This window comes from Ornithodoros turicata, chromosome 1 (assembly GCF_037126465.1).
Source record: "Ornithodoros turicata isolate Travis chromosome 1, ASM3712646v1, whole genome shotgun sequence".
Classification (NCBI taxonomy): Eukaryota; Metazoa; Arthropoda; class Arachnida; order Ixodida; family Argasidae; genus Ornithodoros; species Ornithodoros turicata.
In genome coordinates, this window is record NC_088201.1 from 140,232,110 (window position 1) to 140,255,096 (window position 22,987).

Consider the following 22,987-nt stretch of genomic DNA (forward strand, 5'->3'; position numbering starts at 1 on the left):
GCAAGTAAACATATGATGTCAACACATAGTTAACAAAAAATCTAAAGAAAATCTGTTGTTTCTGTTGGCCCTGGTCTGTTGAATGTGAACAGAAAACAACAGCAAGGGTCAACCCTAGCTTTGCTGGATAATCGCACATGAAGTCAAAAGAATTTCAACAGGACCTCCTGTATAACCCGTCTCAAAAAGTACATATAATTGCAGTAAACAAGCTTTGTACACGTTGTCAACGGAAGTTCCGTCAGAGAAAGTACATATATAATGTAGCCCACAGGTAGTGCACACATAGTCAACAGAAATTCCTGTTGACTTGATCAGCAAGAAGTAAAAGTCAACAGACTGTCAATGTAGGAAATAAAGAGTACATAAGAAGTCTGTAGAAAGGCAAAATTCATTTTCATAAGGGTAACACACAAACTTTTCAGCTGTGCAGGGAGTTGATCTACTTGCATAAAGTGGCCTCAAGGAGCCCAACACAGCAAAGACCACGTACCGCTTGCGACACGGTTGTCAGAGCCGTATATAGAGAGAGTTTGGCCATCTTTTGATCATTTGCCGCTTCACGGGCGGAGCCTGTTTTGACGTCAGAGTCTGTGTTGCACTTCCCAAAAAGCCTGAATCCAAGCAAAATCCGCTTATCAGCCAGCAGGTAGGCGCCATTTTGATGCAGTTCACCGGCTGGTCGACCTGTACTTTTGTCGCGCTCAATGTAATCTACCAGGGTCGCCGGCTTATCACCCACAAGCGCCTGTGAAATGGAGGTTTTATTGTTACCAAACTAAAAGGATTCAAGGACGAAGGAGCCTCGAAGGACGCGGTACGCACGTGTCTTCCCCCTCGCATCGTGACCAACGCTTTGCATCAACATGGCGTCGGCGACAGTTGACCCATCCCAAATCCCATCCCATCTCAAATCTCGAGGTGTTGCAAGATCATATATTTCGAATAAGAAACACGTGTAGCATATCGTCGACCTTCAAATAGAATATTGTAACAAAATTTTCGATGGCAGTCAAGGAAATGTTGGCTGCAGAGCTACTGACAAGCGATTTCAGACAACCGTGTCGCGAGCAGTACGTCTCGCTTTGCACCGCTAGCTCGTTATTAGTGAAAATGGTCAATGGAGTCACCCTAGGCACGAGATGAAACACGCAAATTTCTCAGTTGTGAACACAGTTGATTTACTTGCATAAAGTGGCCTCAAGAAGCACATTTAGGGAATACCAAGTGCGTCTCGCGTTGCTCCGTTTCTTCTTATTAGAGGAAAGGGTCAATGACGTAACCCCCTAAGCAAGCTGGGAAATACACAAAACTTCTCCGCTGAGCAGACAGTTGACCTGCTTGCATAGAGTACTCAACCTGCAAAAATACCCTGAAGGGACATCGTTCTGTGCGGGACTCAGCCTACTGCCGCGACATAAAGGAGCCCAGAAAGCCGTCTATTTTTTCCTGTTACTGACGCAATATATCTCCTCCAATATAAGCACCTTCTTGCTGAGGCTTGCTGTGTGCTGATGTAATTTGTGTTACAGGTGGGCTACCCCAGTCATCGGTCTTGCATGTTTACTTGGGCTTCTGCTGGTAATCGGGGCCATGGTCACTGGCTTCCTAGTGAGTTCCGAAAGTGAGACTAGTAAGTGCACTCACTGAAGTTATGTACACAGTGGCGTGATCGAATCTGAAAGGTGCAAAAAATATTCTCCTCGCGGAATGAAACGTGTCGTTACCTCGAAAGAAGTACAAAGCTAACGAAAGGCATCCTTTGTGTCGTACTTAATTTAAGAGCGTAAGAAAGGATTTTCACTTTTCCTCTTGCTTTTGAAAAGGAGCAAACATGTAGGGCGGCCACTCGTCGGTCCCCCTGACAGATTTCTCGCGATGATGGGGCACCCTATCTGCACCACCCTGAGAAAGAGAGGAGAGCGAAAGCGTAAATGGGAGTTTCCTTCGCGCTCAGACAATGAATGACGTAACATATTAATATCGTACCTTTCGTGTAATTGTCAAGGTAACGGCAGCTTTCATTGAACGAGGAGAACTACTTGCACTTTACTGCTCCTTGAAAGGAAACACGGTTGGAAGACGTAGTGCAGTATCGTACGTGTATCAGGGTGTTGAGGACTTGAGTTACTCCTATAAGGCTCGCCGTTATACTTTAACGAGATTACTGCTAGGTACGGGACATCACCTGTTGCAATGAAACACCCCGATCCCAATCTATAAAACAAGTGTCACTGTTTTACCAGGCGTTGCAGGAACGACAGCATGTCGTGAGAGTGAATTTCACGACTTGTGTGAAATGTGTCATGGTTTTTAAGAGTGTAAAATGTTCTCACTGCGGAAACCGCAGCGGATGCTCATAAATGTGTTCAAGAATGACGCTCGAGGTTTTCGGTTGCGGAATGATTTACAAAATCCCTCGATTCGTTTGTAAATAAAATATCGAGCATGGAACGCTGAGGTCGAGTCTCCAAGGAGAAACTGCTCTTGAAATGCAGGGTCGCACTCCGAAATCCATCTATCAAACATATACCACTATTGAGGGCTTGAAATGGAGACACGGAAGAACAGAATATTCCCTGACACAGCCGAGTCACAGCTGTGTCAGAGAGAATTCCTGTTCTTCTTCCGCGTCTCCGGGTCCAGCCCTCAGTATGCACCAGCTTCGCTCTTTCACTTCAGTCGATATACCACTATGTGCGCCGTCGGCCAACGATCTACATGGGTATGCGTTTTCCTCCGAAAAGGGCCTAGTCAGCAAATACACAAATTTTAAAGATCAACGCTGCATCCGTAGCTGCAGAGGCTCAGGCAAAATACGTGTCGCTGCAGATGACGTGCACAAAATTAATATTCGATCTTCACGCAGGTCCCGATGACGCCGCAGCATCTGAGGCGGAATATTATGGTTCTCATACAGGTGAGTGTGAAACAAAACGGGACATAGAGTCGTCATCAGTGTGAGGTGTATGGCATACATTGCCTCGGAAGAGCGTTTCCCGTGTGCCTGGTTGGTGCTGCGTTATTGGCGAGCGATGTACGTGCCGGTGTACAGCATGTTGTATGGAGAAGGCGATTCTGCGGCCTGGGCTTCTGTGTGTCTGGATCATAAAGCAACTGAGGGAAACACGGGTTCTCCTAATCTTAAAGGGACCATGTAAGCACAAAAGCACAGGGGATGCTGGATAATTAGCCGCTACTACTGCAGGTTCTATAATTCATTGGACAAATACTATGCAACAGATACCAGTTGTCCTGTGTGTAAATCTGTAAAACCTGATGGTTTCTAATTGTCCAATAGACGTTGACGTCCCAGGGTTGCTGTTGTCTGACTCCTAGCAACACAATGTGCACTTTCTGGTCTACGCTCACCACCCCACGTTGAGGTGATCCACTGTTGAGTGGTCTGCCATAGCTGTGGCGAGAAGGTACAAATGCACCTTGAAAGGGCAATGTTGCTAGGCGCCCGGCAGATTGACTTCATACACGTCCCCACCCAAAAACTAGTGTTATTATATGCGCGCACCACAGAAAAACAGTAACCTAATAGTGGATTGCGATGCCTCGCACGGCTACCCGGTTTGTTGCTGTCTGACCGATGCTTCCCCCTTCTCGTTCGCCCTTGTTTCCCCCCGAATGTCAAGGAATCTCATCATCTCTAGAGAAACAATATTTTGGGAGAATACAATGTGCGGCAAATGGATTACAATATCATAAAGTCCGTATAATTTTGCACATATGAGATACAGTTTGTAGTCTTACCTTCAATTGGAAATGACGCGAATGTCTCCATCAATCTGGAGCGAGGACGACGATCACAACAACGCCCACAACAATGACGCCCACAGAAAAGACGACCACAACAACAACGCCCCCAAGAACCACTGCCACCACGACGACAACCACAACAACCACGACAACCACAACAACCACGACTACAACAACAACCACGACTACAACAACCACGACTACAACAACTACGACTACAACAACCACGACTACAACCACAACCACGACTACAACAACCACAACAACGACAACGACCACGACCCGGGGCCCGATAAAGATGACCCTGCTGTGCACAGTTGGCATATACGGTGTAGTGAGCCATCAATATCCAGAAGATGGATTGTGCGACCTCCTCTATTACAACGACATATTCGTAGGAAATAACGGCAAACGATTCGATCCCTCGACGGCGGAACTCTTTGTTCAACGATCGGATTCTTCAAAGAATACAGAGTTTGGCTTCTCCATCGACCATCGGTGAGTTCTTCATTCAGTGACATACACTCCCAGAGAGTGGAAGTTATTTGACAACAGGTACTCGTTACAAGTTAAAGGGGCTACGAAATTTCCAGAACGGATAATATTATCCGTTTTCTGGAAACTGCTTGCTCCTGTAGAGAAATTTGATCACTAAACATTTCCTCTGCTCAAGTGCTCCGTTTTCTGAGCACGCGCGGTTGACATCGCCTCCGAACCTCTCCTTCACGTTCCTCCTTCCTCTCGCTTCTCGGGCACAAGACAGCAGAGCCGTTTGAGGGGAGAGGTTGGCCATTGCAATGAGCCTATTCTAAAGCGCGTCATTCGACGTCACGGGACAGGCGGCGTAGAGGCCAGGTCGTCATTTTGAAGCTTAGCAACCCCTTTGAAATATCTTTCATTGCCGTGAAGTTGGCGAAACGATGACGGGTATGACGTCACGGCGAGCCCTCATCTCCGAACAAAAGATCAAATAATGGCCCAACTCTCCCCATACACGACTCTGCTAGGCGCTATAGTCCTAGTGCCTCCTCAGGTTGGGATTGCACTCTGCTCACAGAAAGCAGGGTCGACCAATCATCAGCGTTCGATTACGTCATCGGTGACGTACTGCCGTACTGCGGCGTGGTCAAGTTTCTCCCCGCAAAACTCCTGGTGACGGTCGCCCTGGCTTGTCGCCAAGGGCATTTATTTATCGTCTTTTTTCTTCTTCGGTACTTCGTTTACTCGGTCGTTTACTCGGCAGCGGGAAGGAGTGCGTGACATTGAGGTTTGTGTCTGTCCTAGACGGCTTCAGGGGAAACTGCGCCGACATTTCTTATTGTGTGGTTAGAAAATCGCTCGGTTCCCGAACATGAGACTTCATCTGTGTTCTCACGAACGTCTCTTCTGCCAAGCAAAGACGAGAAAACGTCGCTTTAGTTCCTTTAAGCTGCTCTGTAAACGATGCAACGAAATGTTACGAAAATGATCTCGCTATGCCACGTTATAAAAGTAGCGAGTTCCTTTCTAGTTACTGGCTATGCAATATGCGCTCTGTAGTTCTTGACGTATATTATTTTAGACCTACGAACTCTCGTATAATTAGATCAGCTCTATGTGTCACAGTGGCTACTGCAAGAAGTTGTTTCCATGCATCAAGATCACACCACTCTTAAGAGCGATGAAATAATCCGTAACTTTATGTAATTTCTTAGAATGTTTGATCATGTTGATGTCCTGATCACCTCATCAACGGAGAACAAAGCCAGGCATCTGAATTTTATGTTCGACGAGTCGCCATCCTCTCTGTATATTTCGTGAAAACGCTGCACTTTCCGCTATGAGACGTACACTAATCGCCCAGTGACGAACCATCTAGGTCTCTCAATACACAGGAAAAACTGAATTCGTAGACTTCGTCGCGCTACAACATGGGAGCGTACACTAACGAGAAGTCGCCGTGCGCGTGAAACAAGCGCTCACATGACTGACATTTCATCATACAGAGACTGGAGACGGCTCGTGTTACTTGTGCATCGAAATTGAACAAAAGGAACTTGAAATTTAGTTCAAGCTACGAAGTTACGTTAGACGCAACGGCGTTCCTCGATGAGTTGCTCGAACTGAAATGTAACGAGTGAAAGCTAACGTTATTCTAAAGTTCCTCCAAGTTAAAGCTAAAGTTCCTCCAGCACTGCATCCACCCACCATTTTTTATCACCATCCCACCAGCTGTCAGCCTTGCGACAAAGTTGCGTGTCTTAGGCAACAGGCAAGGGAAACCTATGTGCCTTAGGCAAGGTTTGCATTCTTTTGGCTATCGTCTGCAAATCATCAACGGCATCAAACTGCTGCATGATCGTTTATTGCTGATGAAAATTAGAAAAACGCCTTTCAGGTCTTTGGATAACGCCAAGCGAACAATCCAAAGAAGCAAGACGGAGGCTTTCAATGAGCTCTGCCCGAAGAAGATCCGTCATCACGGTGTCCTCAACATGCCCTACCCAACAAGACATAAAGCCATCGAGCTTCTCCCCGTAAGACATTGAGTATACCGCCTTGTCGTGCTCGCAAATGCCTTTGGGCAGGGTCATGCCGGGGCTGTTTCTAGAGAGAATTTGGCCATTAGGAGGAGCGTAACTTGAAGGCATCTTATGTTGTCACGGCTGAACAACACCTAGCAAGGTACTCTATTCTTGTCGCGCCCCCAGGGGGGCCGACAACGTATTGTCCCACAACGCTCTTCACAGTGCAAGACGGGAGGAGACATGCGTGATTGTCGATGAAGTCTGTGCCCTTTAGACACTTCCTCGTGTTGCAGTTAGTTATGATGACCGTATGGTAGGCGGCCGTATACGCTACCGACCAGTGATTCTGATGGTTATGCTAAACAGTCGATTAAAAGAACGTGACGATCAATTGGCAGGCTGCATCAGGCATCAGCATGGCGCCCAGGGGTCCGCTGATAATAGCGATGGCTTCCGCTTCAGTTCAGGTGTCCTGGTTGGCGCAGCGACGAGTCAGACGTCACAACATATCCCTGCCGCGAGGTGGATAAAGACCAAAGAATAACCACCTTCTCCCTATCAGTTGCTCTGTGCTAAGCAAATTTTGACGGCGAGCTTGTGTAATTTTGCAAAGCTTCTTTATCCTCTGTTGTGCCGACACTGCTCAACGTTAAAGCGCCGCATCTCGTTCATTTCTCAAAGCGTTTTAATCGCCTCGACGTAGGGCTCTGTCGCGAAGTTGTCTGATCAGGTCTCCGATTAGTAAATCCCACCATGTTGTCGTGTGGTATGCCAGGAAACATACATATATGGCTTAACAATCCTGCGGGAGAGGGCGTCAGATGCTATAAAGATTAAGTTTACACTTGCTCAGACCATAGCCAAGCGAAGACAGGGGTGTGCGTCCGTAAGATGCTGTATGTGGATACTAATTGCTTGGGCTATTTTGTGTAGCGCCTATTCTGCTCCAAACTTCATGCCGCTACATCGATGCGATAACTTTTCCAAACGCAAAATTCGTCAACTCGAAGTAGCACATACGGTTTTAAATTACCATTTCAGTTGGACTTCATCGAGAGGAAGTTGTAGCAGCACCTTGGTTTGCTTTGCTACAGAAAGGTTGGAGGTAGAAATTAAAATAAGACAGTTGAAAACAACTATTTAATATACAAAACAATAATTTCGTGGAGATGTTATTCCTTGAGATTGGGGGACAAAAACGACGGACAAGAAGCAACATGACTCCCTTTTATGTAGTTATTATATGCTTCTGTGAAGGGAACTTCTCTTCGCTTGTTATGAGACTTGTCCTGTTGCTTCTTGTTCGTTGTTATCCTCCATCAATCTCAAGGAATGTCATCTCCAGATTATCACCACCCCGTTTGCATCGTACTTTTACATTCAACACTTTCGTGCAGTAGGCTGCATTTCTCCAGGTTATTATTTTTATGTGGAATGTTTTCTGGGTATCTTCGCATTGATCTTCATGTCTTCTGCGTTGTACACAAAGGCAGAGGTTCCCTAAGTAAATCCGCCCCCATGGTACGTACGTGAAATATCTTACAATTATTCCCCCAAGTTGTTTAGTTGCTTTTTACATTGGCGACATTATGCACGCCCTTGGGAAACCTATATAGTTACCATCACCCTTAAAAAATCTGAATACCACCTTAAAGTGAAAAAAGAGAGTGAGATCTTGAGCAATTCCCTACAGCCGACGACACGTATGAAGGATAATGTGCACTAAGGAACATCGTTTTCTGTATGACTCGTTCTTTATGTTCTCTCAATGACTTTATCATCTGATCTGTACTCATCCAACACACCTTTTCTTTCAAACATTTTTCGTCTGATATGAGGACAGTATAGCTAGAGCCGCTTTTGCGACTGCCGAATCGTCGTGGAAAGAAATCGTGCTTCGGACAGGTCATGTCAAAGCATCTCCCAAGGGATCTACAGCAGCCAATATCTATACGTGATATTACCGTACTGCAAAAACAAAAACATACTTCATTGAATAGAGAGGGCGAGATGCAGGCGACAAAATCTCACCAGTGCGCATGCACGTTGGTAAACATTTGGGACAAATAACAACAAATAACGAGTATTGCAATGTGTATCTCCTGATGAACCTGTCGTGATTTCCGTAGCTTTTAGTTGAACGTGTATGACAACAGGCGAACCTAGGTGATTCCATCTCAACTCAGGCAAGGTGGTCCGGACACCATGAGTGATTTTTATTGAAAAAAATATATGTTGTAGCCTGACTCAGACTGAGAACGGGAGAGCAAGTATTTTTTCTCTAGTCTCCGTAGTTCCCGAGAAGAAAAAAAATCCGCAAGAATATGGCAGGTCCGGCGCGCTTTCAGGCATAGCGATTTTGACGTTCAATATCTGTCCAACTAACGCGTTCACGGCTTTGAACTTTTTTCCACGCAGTGTCAGCTATGTTGGCTTCCAGTGCTTGGGTTCGGTTCGGGCGGGGATTTTGTTATTTTGCAGCCAAAAAATACGCAAAGTTGGTGGCGACTACGAAAACTGCTCATATTCTTGCGGCTACTGCGGCACTTGTGTACATACCAGTGAAACGAGAAAGGCATCTCCATGTAGCGGAGACTGAGGTCTATAATTTGATATCAAATTCTAGGCCAGGTTGGTCTCACGGATGGAGGCGTCTACAACACGTGACATTTGAAAACATGCGGTATTTGAGGGCTCATATCTAAAAAAACCCACCTCGAAAACTCTTCAAACTTCGTAAGCACATGCTTCCGTACACGACGTTTGAGTGCACAGAAAGCTTAAGGTTTTTTCCTTGCAGAATAAAAGTTAGAGCGTGCCAAAATGTCAGTGTCTGGCTGTGGTGCGTGTAATGACCATGGAAGCGCTGCGAGAAGTTAACTGGTCGATCGTCACGTTTTTCTTGTAACAGCCGCCCGCGCTGTTCGTGGTGCTATTTGAGAACCCAAGTTGCCGAATATTCTCCCAGGACGTTGAAAGTAGCACGACGGTTTCACAAGGACACTATAGAAAAATGTAGATTGAGTGTATGTGTCACTGCTTCCCCGGTACGTGCATGAAAATTAGGTGTTTAAATCCAGCTCTCTGGGCCATGCCGGTAAAGATGATTTATTTACATTTGATTGATTACATTAGCAGTTGTAGCAAAGATAATCAGACTCGCGCACGTTACAATGCTGTTCAGGCGTCAGAACGTTTGTCATCAACGAATCGTCCAGAGAAGATACACTGGCGAAGTTCCTTTGAAAATGTACCTTCTGTCTCTGCCTGTTCATGCAGTTCGCGTAGTAGACACGCTCTTAATTTCATGTTCATGGGGAAGATAGAGACGGCAAAGCGACGGCGAGTCGAAACAGTGTCAAAACATCTGTTATAAACGAAATCACTCCTGGCAACAGCTAGAGGAACCACGCACTCTCGGAATGACTACTAACTAACTTGGGTTTTGTACCGGAAGCCGGGTACGGCTCCAGTGCGGGTGGCGCTAATCCTGTTACTCTCCTCGCTGTTCATTAGCAGAGGCGGCAGCTCCTGTCTTCGCAAAGTACTCGCCGACGGACACAGAAATCGTTGTCTATGCTTCTATACTAACTGAAGGACATCTCCTTGGGTAGACTACAGGTACCACGGTCCGCTGTCTCAAGAAAAACTCGAATATCGACCAGTGAACTTGTCGCAGCGCTTCCATGGTCATTACAGGCACCACAGTCCGACACTGAAACTTTGGCGCGCTCTAGCTTTTATCGTGCAAGAAAAAAACCTTCGGGTTTCTGTGCACTCAAATAACATATATGGAAGCATGTGCCTACGAGGTTTGAAGAATTTTAGAGGTGGGTTTTTTTAGATATGAGCGCTCAAAAACCGCATTTTTTCAAATGTCACGTGTTGTAGACGCCTCCATGCGTGGCAGCAACCTGGCCTAGACCCCAAAATTTGATACCAAATTATAGAGCTCAGTCTCGGATACATGGAGATGCCTTTCTCGTCTCACAATGTACACAATCTCAATGTCACAATGTCACAATCTCGTACACAAATGCCGCAATAGCCGCAAGACTATAAGCGATTTTTGTCGTCGCCACCAACTTTGTGTATTTTTAACTACAAAATAACAAAATCCCCGCCGGAACTGAACCCAAGCACTAGAAGCCAACATAGCTGACAGTGCGTGGAAAAGAATTCAAAGCCGTGAACGCGTTCGTTGGACAGATACTGAACGCCAAAATCGCTATGCTTGAAAATGCCCCAGACCTGCCATATTCTTTCTGGATTTTTTTTTCTCACGAACTACGGAAACTAGAGCAAAAACACTTGCTGTTCCCTTCTCAATCTGAGCCAGGCTACAACATATAGTTTTTCAATAAAAATTACTAATGGTGCCCGGACAACCTTGCCTGAGTTGAGATGGAATCACCCACCTACATTTTGGATTCACCCATAGCGCTTTGAAGGCCAACCGTTGCATAGAATGTCACTGTTATGTCTCCTTATTTTGTGTAAAGTGCGGCATGTCTCTTTTTTTTCTTACAAATATATCGACTGCGCTCGTGCCACAAACGGCTTTCGCCTCTTATTTTCGGAAACACAGGCATTCGGGATGATAGCTGGTTAGGAACGCATCATGCAGTGAAGATGTGTTTTTACAGCATGTATGAACAGTAAAAAGAGCTAGTGTCACTTTTTCTGTTAGAGATATCACAGGAGACATTGGTGATTAGAAATTGGTTACAAATTAATTGTGATTACCTTACATTGGTGATTTCAAATTTAATTCAGTATCTTTCTTTTATGAACGAAATAATAATTAACATCTAAATCGATCACATTCATTTTATCGCTATAACCGTGCTCCAAACCATGTCGGCAAAACGGTCCAAGGAACTGCTGAGGTGTCGGTCTGTCAAAGCGATCGGAACGGCATCAGCTCTAACGGCATTAGTTTTGTATGATAGTGTGTTTTTTTTTTCTGCGCAGGAAGAGTAGTGAAGTTTGGAGAAACCACGTGACTAACTGTCTGTCCAGTCACAAGGCAGCAATAAGGGGAAGTTTGTAAACAGGAATGTGTCCACAGAAAGGGACCACGTAGCTGTTGCTGCGTGCTGATTGCTTGCGACCTGACTTGTTCTCTAAAATCGGGAGACAGAGCGACATCGCGGCTGGTTGGCGTGTTAAGTAGTGCTGAAGTTACGTTTTTACGTTTTTAGAGTGTACATAGTACAGCTGGTCCATTTCTCCCATAAAGCGAGTCTCGCTTGGTTGCCACCGTGTTACGTGCAAATGTAACTGCAAGGTGTATATCTAAAAGAATATCTAATCCATCACGCAAAATGGGTAATCAACTTTCTGTAACGCCGCTTTGAGCTGTGGGTACTTCAACGCATGAGACGCTTCTTGCGCACCATAGTCCGGTATAAAATGAAGAATAATAGCATACGCTCTTTGGCTGCACGTTGAGCATATGTTTCGGCCTTATTGGGCCTTCATCAGCAATGCGTAGGTGGGCGACGTTTGAGCGAGTGGCGTCGGGAGGTCACGTGGAACGTGACCTTCCGACGCCACTCGCTCAAAAGTCGTCCACGCATTGCTGATGAAGGCCCAATAAGGCCGAAACAGCTGTCCAATGCTGGTGTGGCGACGTTTGGGAATTATAAGGATAGTCCGGTATAAGATCGTTTTCTGCCCTGGTTTGATAAAAACTGGAGGCGTGCGCCTTTTCCTGACACCTACGCAGTTATGTCACGCTAACTGTCAGAAAAAGGCGTCCCGCAATTTTCGGAAATCGTTAGTGATAAGCGGGCAACGGTTGGCGTTCAATGTGTATTGTGGTCAAATTCTATTTTACGAGTTCAGTCTTGGTGCTATGCCGATACTTGTATAGCCTCTGTAATTATGCTGGGATAGACATCCATGACTTACTATGGCAGGAACTGCAAAGGTTGTACGATGCCAACCGAAAAAAGATCAACGTCACAACCTACTACAAGGCTATCGGTATTAACCCTGATTCTCCGGACATCAATGGCTTGGTGGAAAGCCTCATACAGTAAGTTGAAATTGAACCGGATTCCTTCAACTGACATCGCTGTCAAAATCGTTACTCTTCGTGTACGTTTCTACGTATGTAGTGTGCAAACCAAATTAGACATTCAAGTTCATGTTCAATTTCAAGTTTTCTCGCAAGGAAAACGATGTGAGTCTCAAAGGAACTGTCCCCTGAAGAGCGTGCGTTTGTGGTACAAAAACAACAAGTGTATGGAAGCGGTGTAGCTTGTACTGATTCATTGTATATAGCAGCAATAAGACACGGCCGAACAATGACGACAGGCACGACTGTTAACTCTCAGCTGACAGACTTTACTGGTCGAACCAAGTTTAAATACACTAAAAGAATGTTACCTTGTATACAAAGATTTGATAGCGACGAGTAAGACAACTTCAAATTGACTTTGAAGCCTGCCACCTGTTCCCAAGATAAATTATATCCGCGAAGGTTTCAGTGATGATGCGCTGTCGCAGTGTCCGTGCAGGTCTGTGGCTATGAATGAGGCTTCCTATCTCTCGCGGAGATCTTGAGAACACGTAGGAAACGAGTTTCGGCTTGAGGTTGTATTTCCCGTCGCTACCAAATCTTTGTGTAAAAAGTCTGTCACATGAGAGTTATCAGTCGTCGTTGTCGTCATTCTTCGTCGGTGTCTTTTTGGTACCTCTACACACATAAAAAAGACCATGATGGAGTACAAGATTCCGTTACATTGATAGGAATAGAAAAAGAACGGGATCTGTCGTTTGACCTGTTGGTGGGTACAGGACGAATAGGAATTTCATGCTTTCCCTGTTCCCTCTTTCTCAAGACGCCCGAAAATATGTGGCGGCCTCCTATTAGTCTCTGCAGACGATGTCCCGCCATCATTGAGCATCCTATCCGTGCTTCTTGTCACGAAGAGGAGTGGGAAAAGAACAAAGTTCGGTCTTCTTTTCGCACAAATCACGAATTACGCAATGAGTGAACCTCGTTCCTTGCGTAATGTCCTCAATGTACCTAACGGCGTCTTCACTTCCGCGCCGCGAGGAGAAACTGCCGCGCTTTAGTTCCCCTGTAACTGAAATGCATTCACGAGAACTATTCACCCTAACAAAAAACGAGTAAAACGTATTCAGTTTCTGGATACGGGCAAGAATTTCCAGCAACCGCAAACCACCATACGCTAGGACTCCCTTCACTTAACACGGTGGGGATGCATTCACGGGAACTATTGAGCCTAACAAAAAACGAGTAAAATGTAGACCACATAGAGCTTCCAGTTCCCTAAACCGTACTTACATTCGACCCCGGTTTATACGAGGATGACTTATCCAAATCCCGCACTATCTCGAGAACAAACATGTCGGTATATTTAAATCGGCGCAATTTCCCTTCGTTTAGCCGGGAGTCAGTTTCTGGATACGGGCAAGAGTTTCAAGCAACCGCAAACCACCATACGCTAGGACTCCCTTCACTTAACACGGTGGGGATGCAATCACGAGAACTATTCAACAAAACTACGATCTAACAAAAAACGAGTAAAATGGAGACCACATAGAGCTTCCAGTTCCCTAAACCGTACTTACATTCGACCCCGGTTTATACGAGGATGACTTATCCAAATCCCGCACTATCTCGAGAACAAACATGTCGGTATATTTAAATCGGCGCAATTTCCCTTCGTTTAGCCGGGAGTCAGTTTCTGGATACGGGCAAGAGTTTCAAGCAACCGCAAACCACCATACGCTAGGACTCCCTTCACTTAACACGGTGGGGATGCAATCACGAGAACTATTCAACAAAACTACGATCTAACAAAAAACGAGTAAAATGTAGACCACATAGAGCTTCCAGTTCCCTAAACCGTACTTACATTCGACCCCTGTTTATACGAGGATGACTTATCCAAATCCCGCACTATCTCGAGAACAAACATGTCGGTATATTTAAATCGGCGCAATTTCCCTTCGTTTAGCCGGGAGTCAGTTTCTGGATACGGGCAAGAGTTTCAAGCAACCGCAAACCACCATACGCTAGGACTCCCTTCACTTAACACGGTGGGGATGCAATCACGAGAACTATTCAACAAAACTACGATCTAACAAAAAACGAGTAAAATGTAGACCACATAGAGCTTCCAGTTCCCTAAACCGTACTTACATTCGACCCCTGTTTATACGAGGATGACTTATCCAAATCCCGCACTATCTCGAGAACAAACATGTCGGCATATTTAAATCCGTGCAATTTCCCTTCGTTTAGCCGGGATTCAGTTTCTGGATACGGGCAAGAGTTTCAAGCAACCGCAAACCACCATACGCTAGGACTCCCTTCACTTAACACGGTGGGGATGCAATCACGAGAACTATTCAACAAAACTACGATCTAACAAAAAACGAGTAAAATGTAGACCACATAGAGCTTCCAGTTCCCTAAACCGTACTTACATTCGACCCCGGTTTATACGAGGATAACTTATCCAAATCCCGCACTATCTCGAGAACAAACATGTCGGCATATTTAAATCCGTGCAATTTCCCTTCGTTTAGCCGGGATTCAGTTTCTGGATACGGGCAAGAATTTTCAGCAACCGCAAACCGCCATACGCTAGGACTCCCTTCACTTAACACGGTGGGGATGCATTCACGAGAACTATTCACCCTAACAAAAAACGAGAGGAATGGAGACCACATAGAGCTTCCAGTTTCGTAAACTGTAATTACATTCGACCCCGGTTTATACGAGGATCACTTATTCAAATCCCGCACTATCTCGAGAACAAACATGTCGGCATATTTAAATCCGTGCAATTTCCCTTCGTTTAGCCGGGATTCAGTTTCTGGATACGGGCAAGAATTTCCAGCAACCGCAAATCGCCATACGCTAGGACTCCCTTCACTTAACACGGTGGGGATGCAATCACGAGAACTATTCACCCTAACAAAAAACGAGTGGAATGGAGACCACATAGAGCTTCCAGTTTCCTAAACTGTAATTACATTCGACCCCGGTTTATACGAGGATGACTTATTCAAATCCCGCACTATCTCGAGAACAAACATGTCGGTATATTTAAATCCGTGCAATTTCCCTTCGTTTAGCCGGGATTCAGTTTCTGCATACGGGCAAGAATTTCCAGCAACCGCAAACCACCATACGCTAGGACTCCCTTCACTTAACACGGTGGGGATGCATTCACGAGAACTATTCACCCTAACAAAAAACGAGAGGAATGGAGACCACATAGAGCTTCCAGTTTCGTAAACTGTAATTACATTCGACCCCGGTTTATACGAGGATCACTTATCCAAATCCCGCACTATCTCGAGAACAAACATGTCGGCATATTTAAATCCGTGCAATTTCCCTTCGTTTAGCCGGGATTCAGTTTCTGGATACGGGCAAGAATTTCCAGCAACCGCAAACCGCCATACGCTAGGACTCCCTTCACTTAACACGGTGGGGATGCATTCACGAGAACTATTCACCCTAACAAAAAACGAGAGGAATGGAGACCACATAGAGCTTCCAGTTTCCTAAACTGTAATTACATTCGACCCCGGTTTATACGAGGATGACTTATCCAAATCCCGCACTATCTCGAGAACAAACATGTCGGCATATTTAAATCCGTGCAATTTCCCTTCGTTTAGCCGGGATTCAGTTTCTGGATACGGGCAAGAATTTCCAGCAACCGCAAACCGCCATACGCTAGGACTCCCTTCACTTAACACGGTGGGGATGCAATCACGAGAACTATTCACCCTAACAAAAAACGAGAGGAATGGAGACCACATAGAGCTTCCAGTTTCGTAAACTGTAATTACATTCGACCCCGGTTTATACGAGGATCACTTATCCAAATCCCGCACTATCTCGAGAACAAACATGTCGGCATATTTAAATCCGTGCAATTTCCCTTCGTTTAGCCGGGATTCAGTTTCTGGATACGGGCAGGAATTTCCAACAACCGCAAACCGCCATACGCTAGGACTCCCTTCACTTAACACGGTGGGGATGCAATCACGAGAACTATTCACCCTAACAAAAAACGAGTGGAATGGAGACCACATAGAGCTTCCAGTTTCCTAAACTGTAATTACATTCGACCCCGGTTTATACGAGGATGACTTATCCAAATCCCGCACTATCTCGAGAACAAACATGTCGGTATATTTGAATCCGTGCAATTTCCCTTCGTTTAGCCGGGATTCAGTTTCTGCATACGGGCAAGAATTTCCAGCAACCGCAAACCACCATACGCTAGGACTCCCTTCACTTAACACGGTGGGGATGCATTCACGAGAACTATTCACCCTAACAAAAAACGAGAGGAATGGAGACCACATAGAGCTTCCAGTTTCGTAAACTGTAATTACATTCGACCCCGGTTTATACGAGGATCACTTATTCAAATCCCGCACTATCTCGAGAACAAACATGTCGGCATATTTAAAACCGTGCAATTTCCCTTCGTTTAGCCGGGATTCAGTTTCTGGATACGGGCAAGAATTTCCAGCAACCGCAAACCGCCATACGCTAGGACTCCCTTCACTTAACACGGTGGGGATGCAATCACGAGAACTATTCACCCTAACAAAAAACGAGTGGAATGGAGACCACATAGAGCTTCCAGTTTCCTAAACTGTAATTACATTCGACCCCGGTTTATACGAGGATGACTTATCCAAATCCCGCACTATCTCGAGAACAAACATGTCGGTATATTTAAATCCGTGCAATTTCCCTTCGTTTAGCCGGGATTCAGTTTCTGCATACGGGCAAGAATTTCCAGCAACCGCAAACCACCATACGCTAGGACTCCCTTCACTTAACACGGTGGGGATGCATTCACGAGAACTATTCACCCTAACAAAAAACGAGAGGAATGGAGACCACATAGAGCTTCCAGTTTCGTAAACTGTAATTACATTCGACCCCGGTTTATACGAGGATCACTTATCCAAATCCCGCACTATCTCGAGAACAAACATGTCGGTATATTTAAATCCGTGCAATGTCCCTTCGTTTAGCCGGGATTACAGTTTCTGGATACGGGCAAGAATTTCCGGCAACCGCAAACCGCCATACGCTAGGACTCCCTTCACTTAACACGGTGGGGATGCAATCACGAGAACTATTCACCCTAACAAAAAACGAGTGGAATGGAGACCACATAGAGCTTCCAGTTTCCTAAACTGTAATTACATTCGACCCCGGTTTATACGAGGATGACTTATCCAAATCCCGCACTATCTCGAGAACAAACATGTCGGTATATTTAAATCCGTGCAATTTCCCTTCGTTTAGCCGGGATTCAGTTTCTGCATACGGGCAAGAATTTCCAGCAACCGCAAACCACCATACGCTAGGACTCCCTTCACTTAACACGGTGGGGATGCATTCACGAGAACTAGTCACCCTAACAAAAAACGAGTGGAATGGAGACCACATAGAGCTTCCAGTTTCCTAAACTGTAATTACATTCGACCCCGGTTTATACGAGGATGACTTATCCAAATCCCGCACTATCTCGAGAACAAACATGTCGGTATATTTAAATCCGTGCAATTTCCCTTCGTTTAGCCGGGATTCAGTTTCTGCATACGGGCAAGAATTTCCAGACGTCGATGAATTTCTGGGCTACGACACCCCTGGCGGGTTCTCTCTAACCAGGGTCCCGTACAAATTGCACTGCTGTTGTGTATGGTGTTGCGTCAGAGACAGTGTGCGGCATACACTTTGCAAGCGGGGTCGGCCAGCTGGAGGAATTTCTCCCATTTCTAATGTACATATATCCAGCTTTTTGACACCCTTAAGAAAAATAGTACTGTGCCTTTCGATGTCTTCGGCTGTGCACGTCAAGCAATGGCCATGAACATGGTAAAGAAAGTTGCAAGTTCCTTTACGCAAATGACGGTGGCCAGTTTCTGATGTCCTCCAATACAGAGTCATTGTTGACAACCTTCTCTGTTGTTCCGTTTACCGGGATCCCACTCTATCCAGAGATTTTCGCTGGGACGGCTGATGACGGATTAACGGTGGTGTAATATATTTTAGTCCTATTTTAGTCGCTTGACCACAAGATTTGCTACCGAGAGCTACCGGTAGCCCTAAACTCCGCACGAACTCTCGTGCATGTAATCCTCATAGAGAGTAATCGTTGTGAGGATGCATGTAGTCCCCCACGCAGAATTAAATTTCACTCGTTTACTTTTTTCTCTTACAGTATAGATGTGCAATCGCGATGGTGGCCTTCAAAATAACCAAGTGGGTTTTCTGGCAATTTTATCTTCAATTTCTTCGAAACAGCTTTTCTTTTGTTTTTTTGTTTGAGTAATCTTTTCTCTATGCTTCGAAACGGAAATCCACAGGGATTCTAAGAAATCTCGCTCGAATGACTTGAAGGTCATCGCCTCTCAAGGGGGGAGGCTGTAGGTGGTGCAACTGCTACTGAGCCCCCACCACACCCCCAGCCTTTCTGGCAGCAGAGAAAACATTACCTCGCGCTTTCTATGAAACCCCCTTCTGACAGGCAAAGGATTCTTGGGGGAGGTCCATCACGCCTTCCAGTGAAGGGGGCGGCAGAGGAATGCACAACCGTAGGGTGCGCCTTGGGAGTCGATGAAGAGGACCGCTCCAAGGCCACTAGGTCCTAGAGATTCTCAAAGGTAGGGAGAGAAAACAGTGGCAAGAGAAGGTCCCTCGAATGGCCCATAAGACCCCCGGGAATGAAGCTTGAATCCCCCTTGTTTGCGGTTGATTTTCATCCAAGCCTTTTGCATCGTGAAAGCATGTTCAACATAGCAGGTATTCCTACGTAGGTTTAAAACTTAATAATCGGCATTATTGGTTGAAATCGTGCCCTCAGCAGTTAGGCCGATTGCAACGGAAAGATCTCGAGGTAGGATACCAAAATGAAAACGTCAGTGAGAGGGAAAAGCGGATTATTGAAATTGAAGTGTCTAACCCTACTGTAGCCCTTTTATCTCCACGTAGTGTTGTTTAATGCCTTTTCAGCCCGTCATTGTTACGGCTGAGCCGTCTCAGTGTTATGCAATGTTGGTTATGCCTGTGTAATGTCCCTTTCTGTCCATCTAGTGTGGTTAATTTTGCCCTGTGTAATATCGTAGCGCCGGAGCGAACGTGGTCGTTCTACGAACGCACATTTCATCTTGGGACAGCAGTGAAACTAAAGGCATTGCCGCCGGGACGATGTGGGAAAACCCACTGAGTATTGGAAAGCCTGAGATGGTAAGACTGGTAGTTACGGCAATTATAGACCCTAACTCATGGGGAAGTTGGAAATCAAATGTTCTCTCCTTGCAGTCATCTGTCATGGACCAGGTGCTGGCAATGAACACCGGGACAGCTACAATGATGCTGTCTTTCACCATGGGAGTCGGGCTCTTCAGGTGGACAAACAATTTGCAAGGCGCCGTCACAGACCATGACAGTAGAGTCGGGACGCCTTCCCAGTTTATTCTTGTCGACTACGAAGAGGTTAGAAACATTTTCTTTTATCGCATATAGAAGTGGAAAGGTGAAAATAAATTATTGGAAGCTAAAGCCAGCGCGGACGAGCTTACGCCTTTTTTGACAATGAACATGTGCAAGTGCCACAAACATGCGCACGCTTCCGGTTTACAACCCATAATGGGATGTAACAATGTCATGCTGTATTATGGTTGACTAGGACCCTGTCAGTTTCTGAGGTCTCCTTTAAAGAGATAAAAAAGAACACATCCATGATGTAATTGGGAATGAATTTATTTGGCGTTCAATCCCAATATCAGACTCGAATTCACGACAACATGCCAATCGGAATCCTGATAGGCTGCCCATCAGCTAGAATATTTGTCGCCAGGAAGCACAACACGCATAAGGACGTCAAAACACAGGAATAATCCCGAAACTCACATATGTGTCAACGAACTAATAGGGAGTGACTGCGGGCAGTTGATGACGCCAGCACAACATGGTTTCCGCCAAGGTGTCTCTACTACAACCCAGTTATTAGAAACAGTTCACAATCTTGCGGCAACAATTAATTCATGGGGGCAGTCTGACATAATTTTCTTGGATTTGTCGAAGGCGTTCGACAAGGTACCTCATGATAAGCTACTGTTAAAACTACAAGCTATAATCGGTAACTCAAATCTGACCGCGTGGCTTCGGGACTATCTTGCTGACAGACAGCAGTTGGTACGGATCGGTCAGAGCAGCTCTAACTTGGCTTATGTGGAATCCGGCGTGCCTGAGGGCTCGGTTCTAGTCCCACTATTGTTTTTAATTTATCTAAACGATATTACTGAGAACATTCCCGCAAAAATGCGCCTTTTTGCTGACGAGTGCATAATTTTCACCGAGGTAAATTCTGTGTTAGATCAGATTCAGCTTAATGAATGTCTTCGTAGGATTAATGATTGGTGCTTAACATGACAAATGACTCTCAATTTTCAAAAAAATGTACATACATGCATATTACGAGAAAAAGAGTACCACTGTCCTTTCAGTATCGTATAGATGGATGTGTTCTATCATGTGTTGACTCCTGTAGATATCTCGGAGTGACATTGTGCAATGATTTGAGATGGAATCAGCATATTGATACTATCGTGAGAAAGGCAATGGGTAAATTATACTATTTGCGTCGTCATCTTCATCAAGCGTCCACAGCCACAAAGTTGAAGGCATACAAGACATATGTGCGAGGGGTGTTCAAGTCAAACCGGGACTTAAACATTTGAAAACATTTGAACACACAGGCGAAAAATTAGTTGTATTTTTCAACGTAATCTCCAGCTGCACTAATGCACTTGTCCCAGCGTATCACGTGGGTTTGGGTGCCAGCAGCGTAGAAATCCTTGCCGGCGCGTAGCAGCCATGATCGGACCGCATTCTTGACCTCGTCGTCGCAGCTGAACTGGCAGCCCCCAAGGAACGCCTTCTGGCCCGAAGAGATGGAAATCGCTGGGGACGAGGTCTGGACCGAAAGGGGCATGTGGCAGCAACTCCCGGTCAAGTTCCTGTAAGGTGCGTGTCGTGAGATGCGCGGTATGCGGGCGTGAATTGTCCTCTAGGAGGAGGACTCCGTTGGTGAGGAGGCCAGCCTTTCCGAAACTGGAGGTGTTCATGAATGATAGTGTTCAACGTTCCCACAGAAAGGTCCATCTTTCGAGCCTGTTCGAGGCATGTTATCCGTCGGTCCTTGAGGATCAGGCGCTCCACAAGTTGGATGTTCTCAGGAACTCTGACACTGGGCTCTGTGCCGGCCCGGCCGGGATCGTCCTGCACTGATGTACGGCCGTCTCGGAACCGTTTGCACCACTCAAACGCTTTGCTGCGGTGTATCGTGTAAGTGTATCGTGGCCATACTGAGCCTGAAGTCTGTGAATTTCAGATGACTTTACGCCTTCATTCAAGAGAAACTTCATGACAATTCGCAGTTCGATATGAGCGCTCACCTCGTTGTCGGCCATCTTGTCCAGCACGTGTCTTCTGTTTTGCACAAACTCTGGACGACTACGTGGTGAACGCGGAGGCCTGTCGCGTGTGAAAATGACGAAAAAGAAGTAGCGCGAGCCATTTGTACACTCAGGAGACAGAAAGTCCCGGTTTGACTTGAACGCCCCTCGTACCATCTGCTCTGGATTATGCGAGCATTATTTGGGACGCATTTACCACATCCAATATTGATAAATTAGAAGGAGTGGAAAGGAAAGCATTGCGCTTCATTTTTAACAAACACAGAATAGGGCAGGGCTTGAGTTGCTTAGTTCCCGCAGGAAAATGCAGCGGCTCAGGTTCCTTTACCAAATGGTTCACAACGAGTTTAAAATCGACAGCGCACTTTACCTGCAGCCTTTCTCTGGCCGATAAACTTGGCAGTCACGCAGTTTACGTTTCAAACCGTTCAGCGCGAAAAATCATTGTTTTAATTTTTCTTTCTTCCCGCGGACTGTCCTGGAATGGAATCAGCTACCACATGCGATAATAAATAGTCCTACGGTTGATTCTAGATTTTTGTAAAGTCATAGCGACAGTTCTGAATTAATGTCTTCTGTTATCACTTTTTGTTTACCTTGTGCGTTTACCTTATGTGCTATGTATCCCACCCTACTTAGGCTTACTTGTAAGCCAGTAGTATAAATAAATGAATGAACGAATGAAGCGGTATCGTGGAGTCAGCGTACATACCAGAACCAATAGCAGTGTTTATGGCTCATAATCTTATCCGTTAGTTGGGCGCGGCAGATACGGTACATCAGAAGCCACGTTATCAATGGTCTACTAACATTCCCTTATCTTGTCAACCAGCTTCTGTCCGCGGTTCAGACACGCCCTCGCAAACAGTACGCACCCTATCAAGGCCGTGTTATTACCTTTATCTCGCTCTCTCTTCCTGTATACTCTTTATATCTTTATCCAGGCCCTCTAACACCCTCCTGACGCCCCTTAAGTGTTTAGCGACACCCCTTTCCCTGCCTCTCTTATGCACAATCTCCAGCGGGGCTTGGATACAAATGTCGGCGATGATACACAAAGCTGTTACAGTGATAATGGTGATCCCTTGACCGCGCTTACGATTCTTGATAAACCATGGCGCACTACGTTGTAAAGAGGTGACGATGCGTAGCGGTTGTTGTGGTGGTAGTGCTAGTAGCAGTGATGATGATGACAATCCTCA

At 45.7% G+C, this 22,987-nt stretch overlaps 1 protein-coding gene across 4 annotated transcripts in view; it reads left to right on the top strand.

Moving 5' to 3' along the window:
• LOC135369969 (uncharacterized) overlaps nucleotides 1–22,987 on the top strand; it is a 44,864-nt gene that overhangs the window by 9,642 nt on the left and 12,235 nt on the right. For 2 of the 4 annotated variants that reach the window (XM_064603597.1, XM_064603622.1), the window contains exons 3-9: nucleotides 1,533–1,633; nucleotides 2,870–2,920; nucleotides 3,804–4,266; nucleotides 6,146–6,284; nucleotides 12,200–12,318; nucleotides 19,431–19,551; nucleotides 19,627–19,800. In XM_064603597.1, coding sequence (XP_064459667.1) covers nucleotides 1,594–1,633; nucleotides 2,870–2,920; nucleotides 3,804–4,266; nucleotides 6,146–6,284; nucleotides 12,200–12,318; nucleotides 19,431–19,551; nucleotides 19,627–19,800 — 1,107 coding nt within the window. In that variant the 5' untranslated portion in view covers nucleotides 1,533–1,593. Of the gene's footprint in view, nucleotides 1–252; nucleotides 1,634–2,869; nucleotides 2,921–3,803; nucleotides 4,267–6,145; nucleotides 6,285–12,199; nucleotides 12,319–19,430; nucleotides 19,552–19,626; nucleotides 19,801–22,987 lie in introns of those variants that run through there. The other 2 variants (XM_064603614.1, XM_064603605.1) reach the window with 2 other exon arrangements.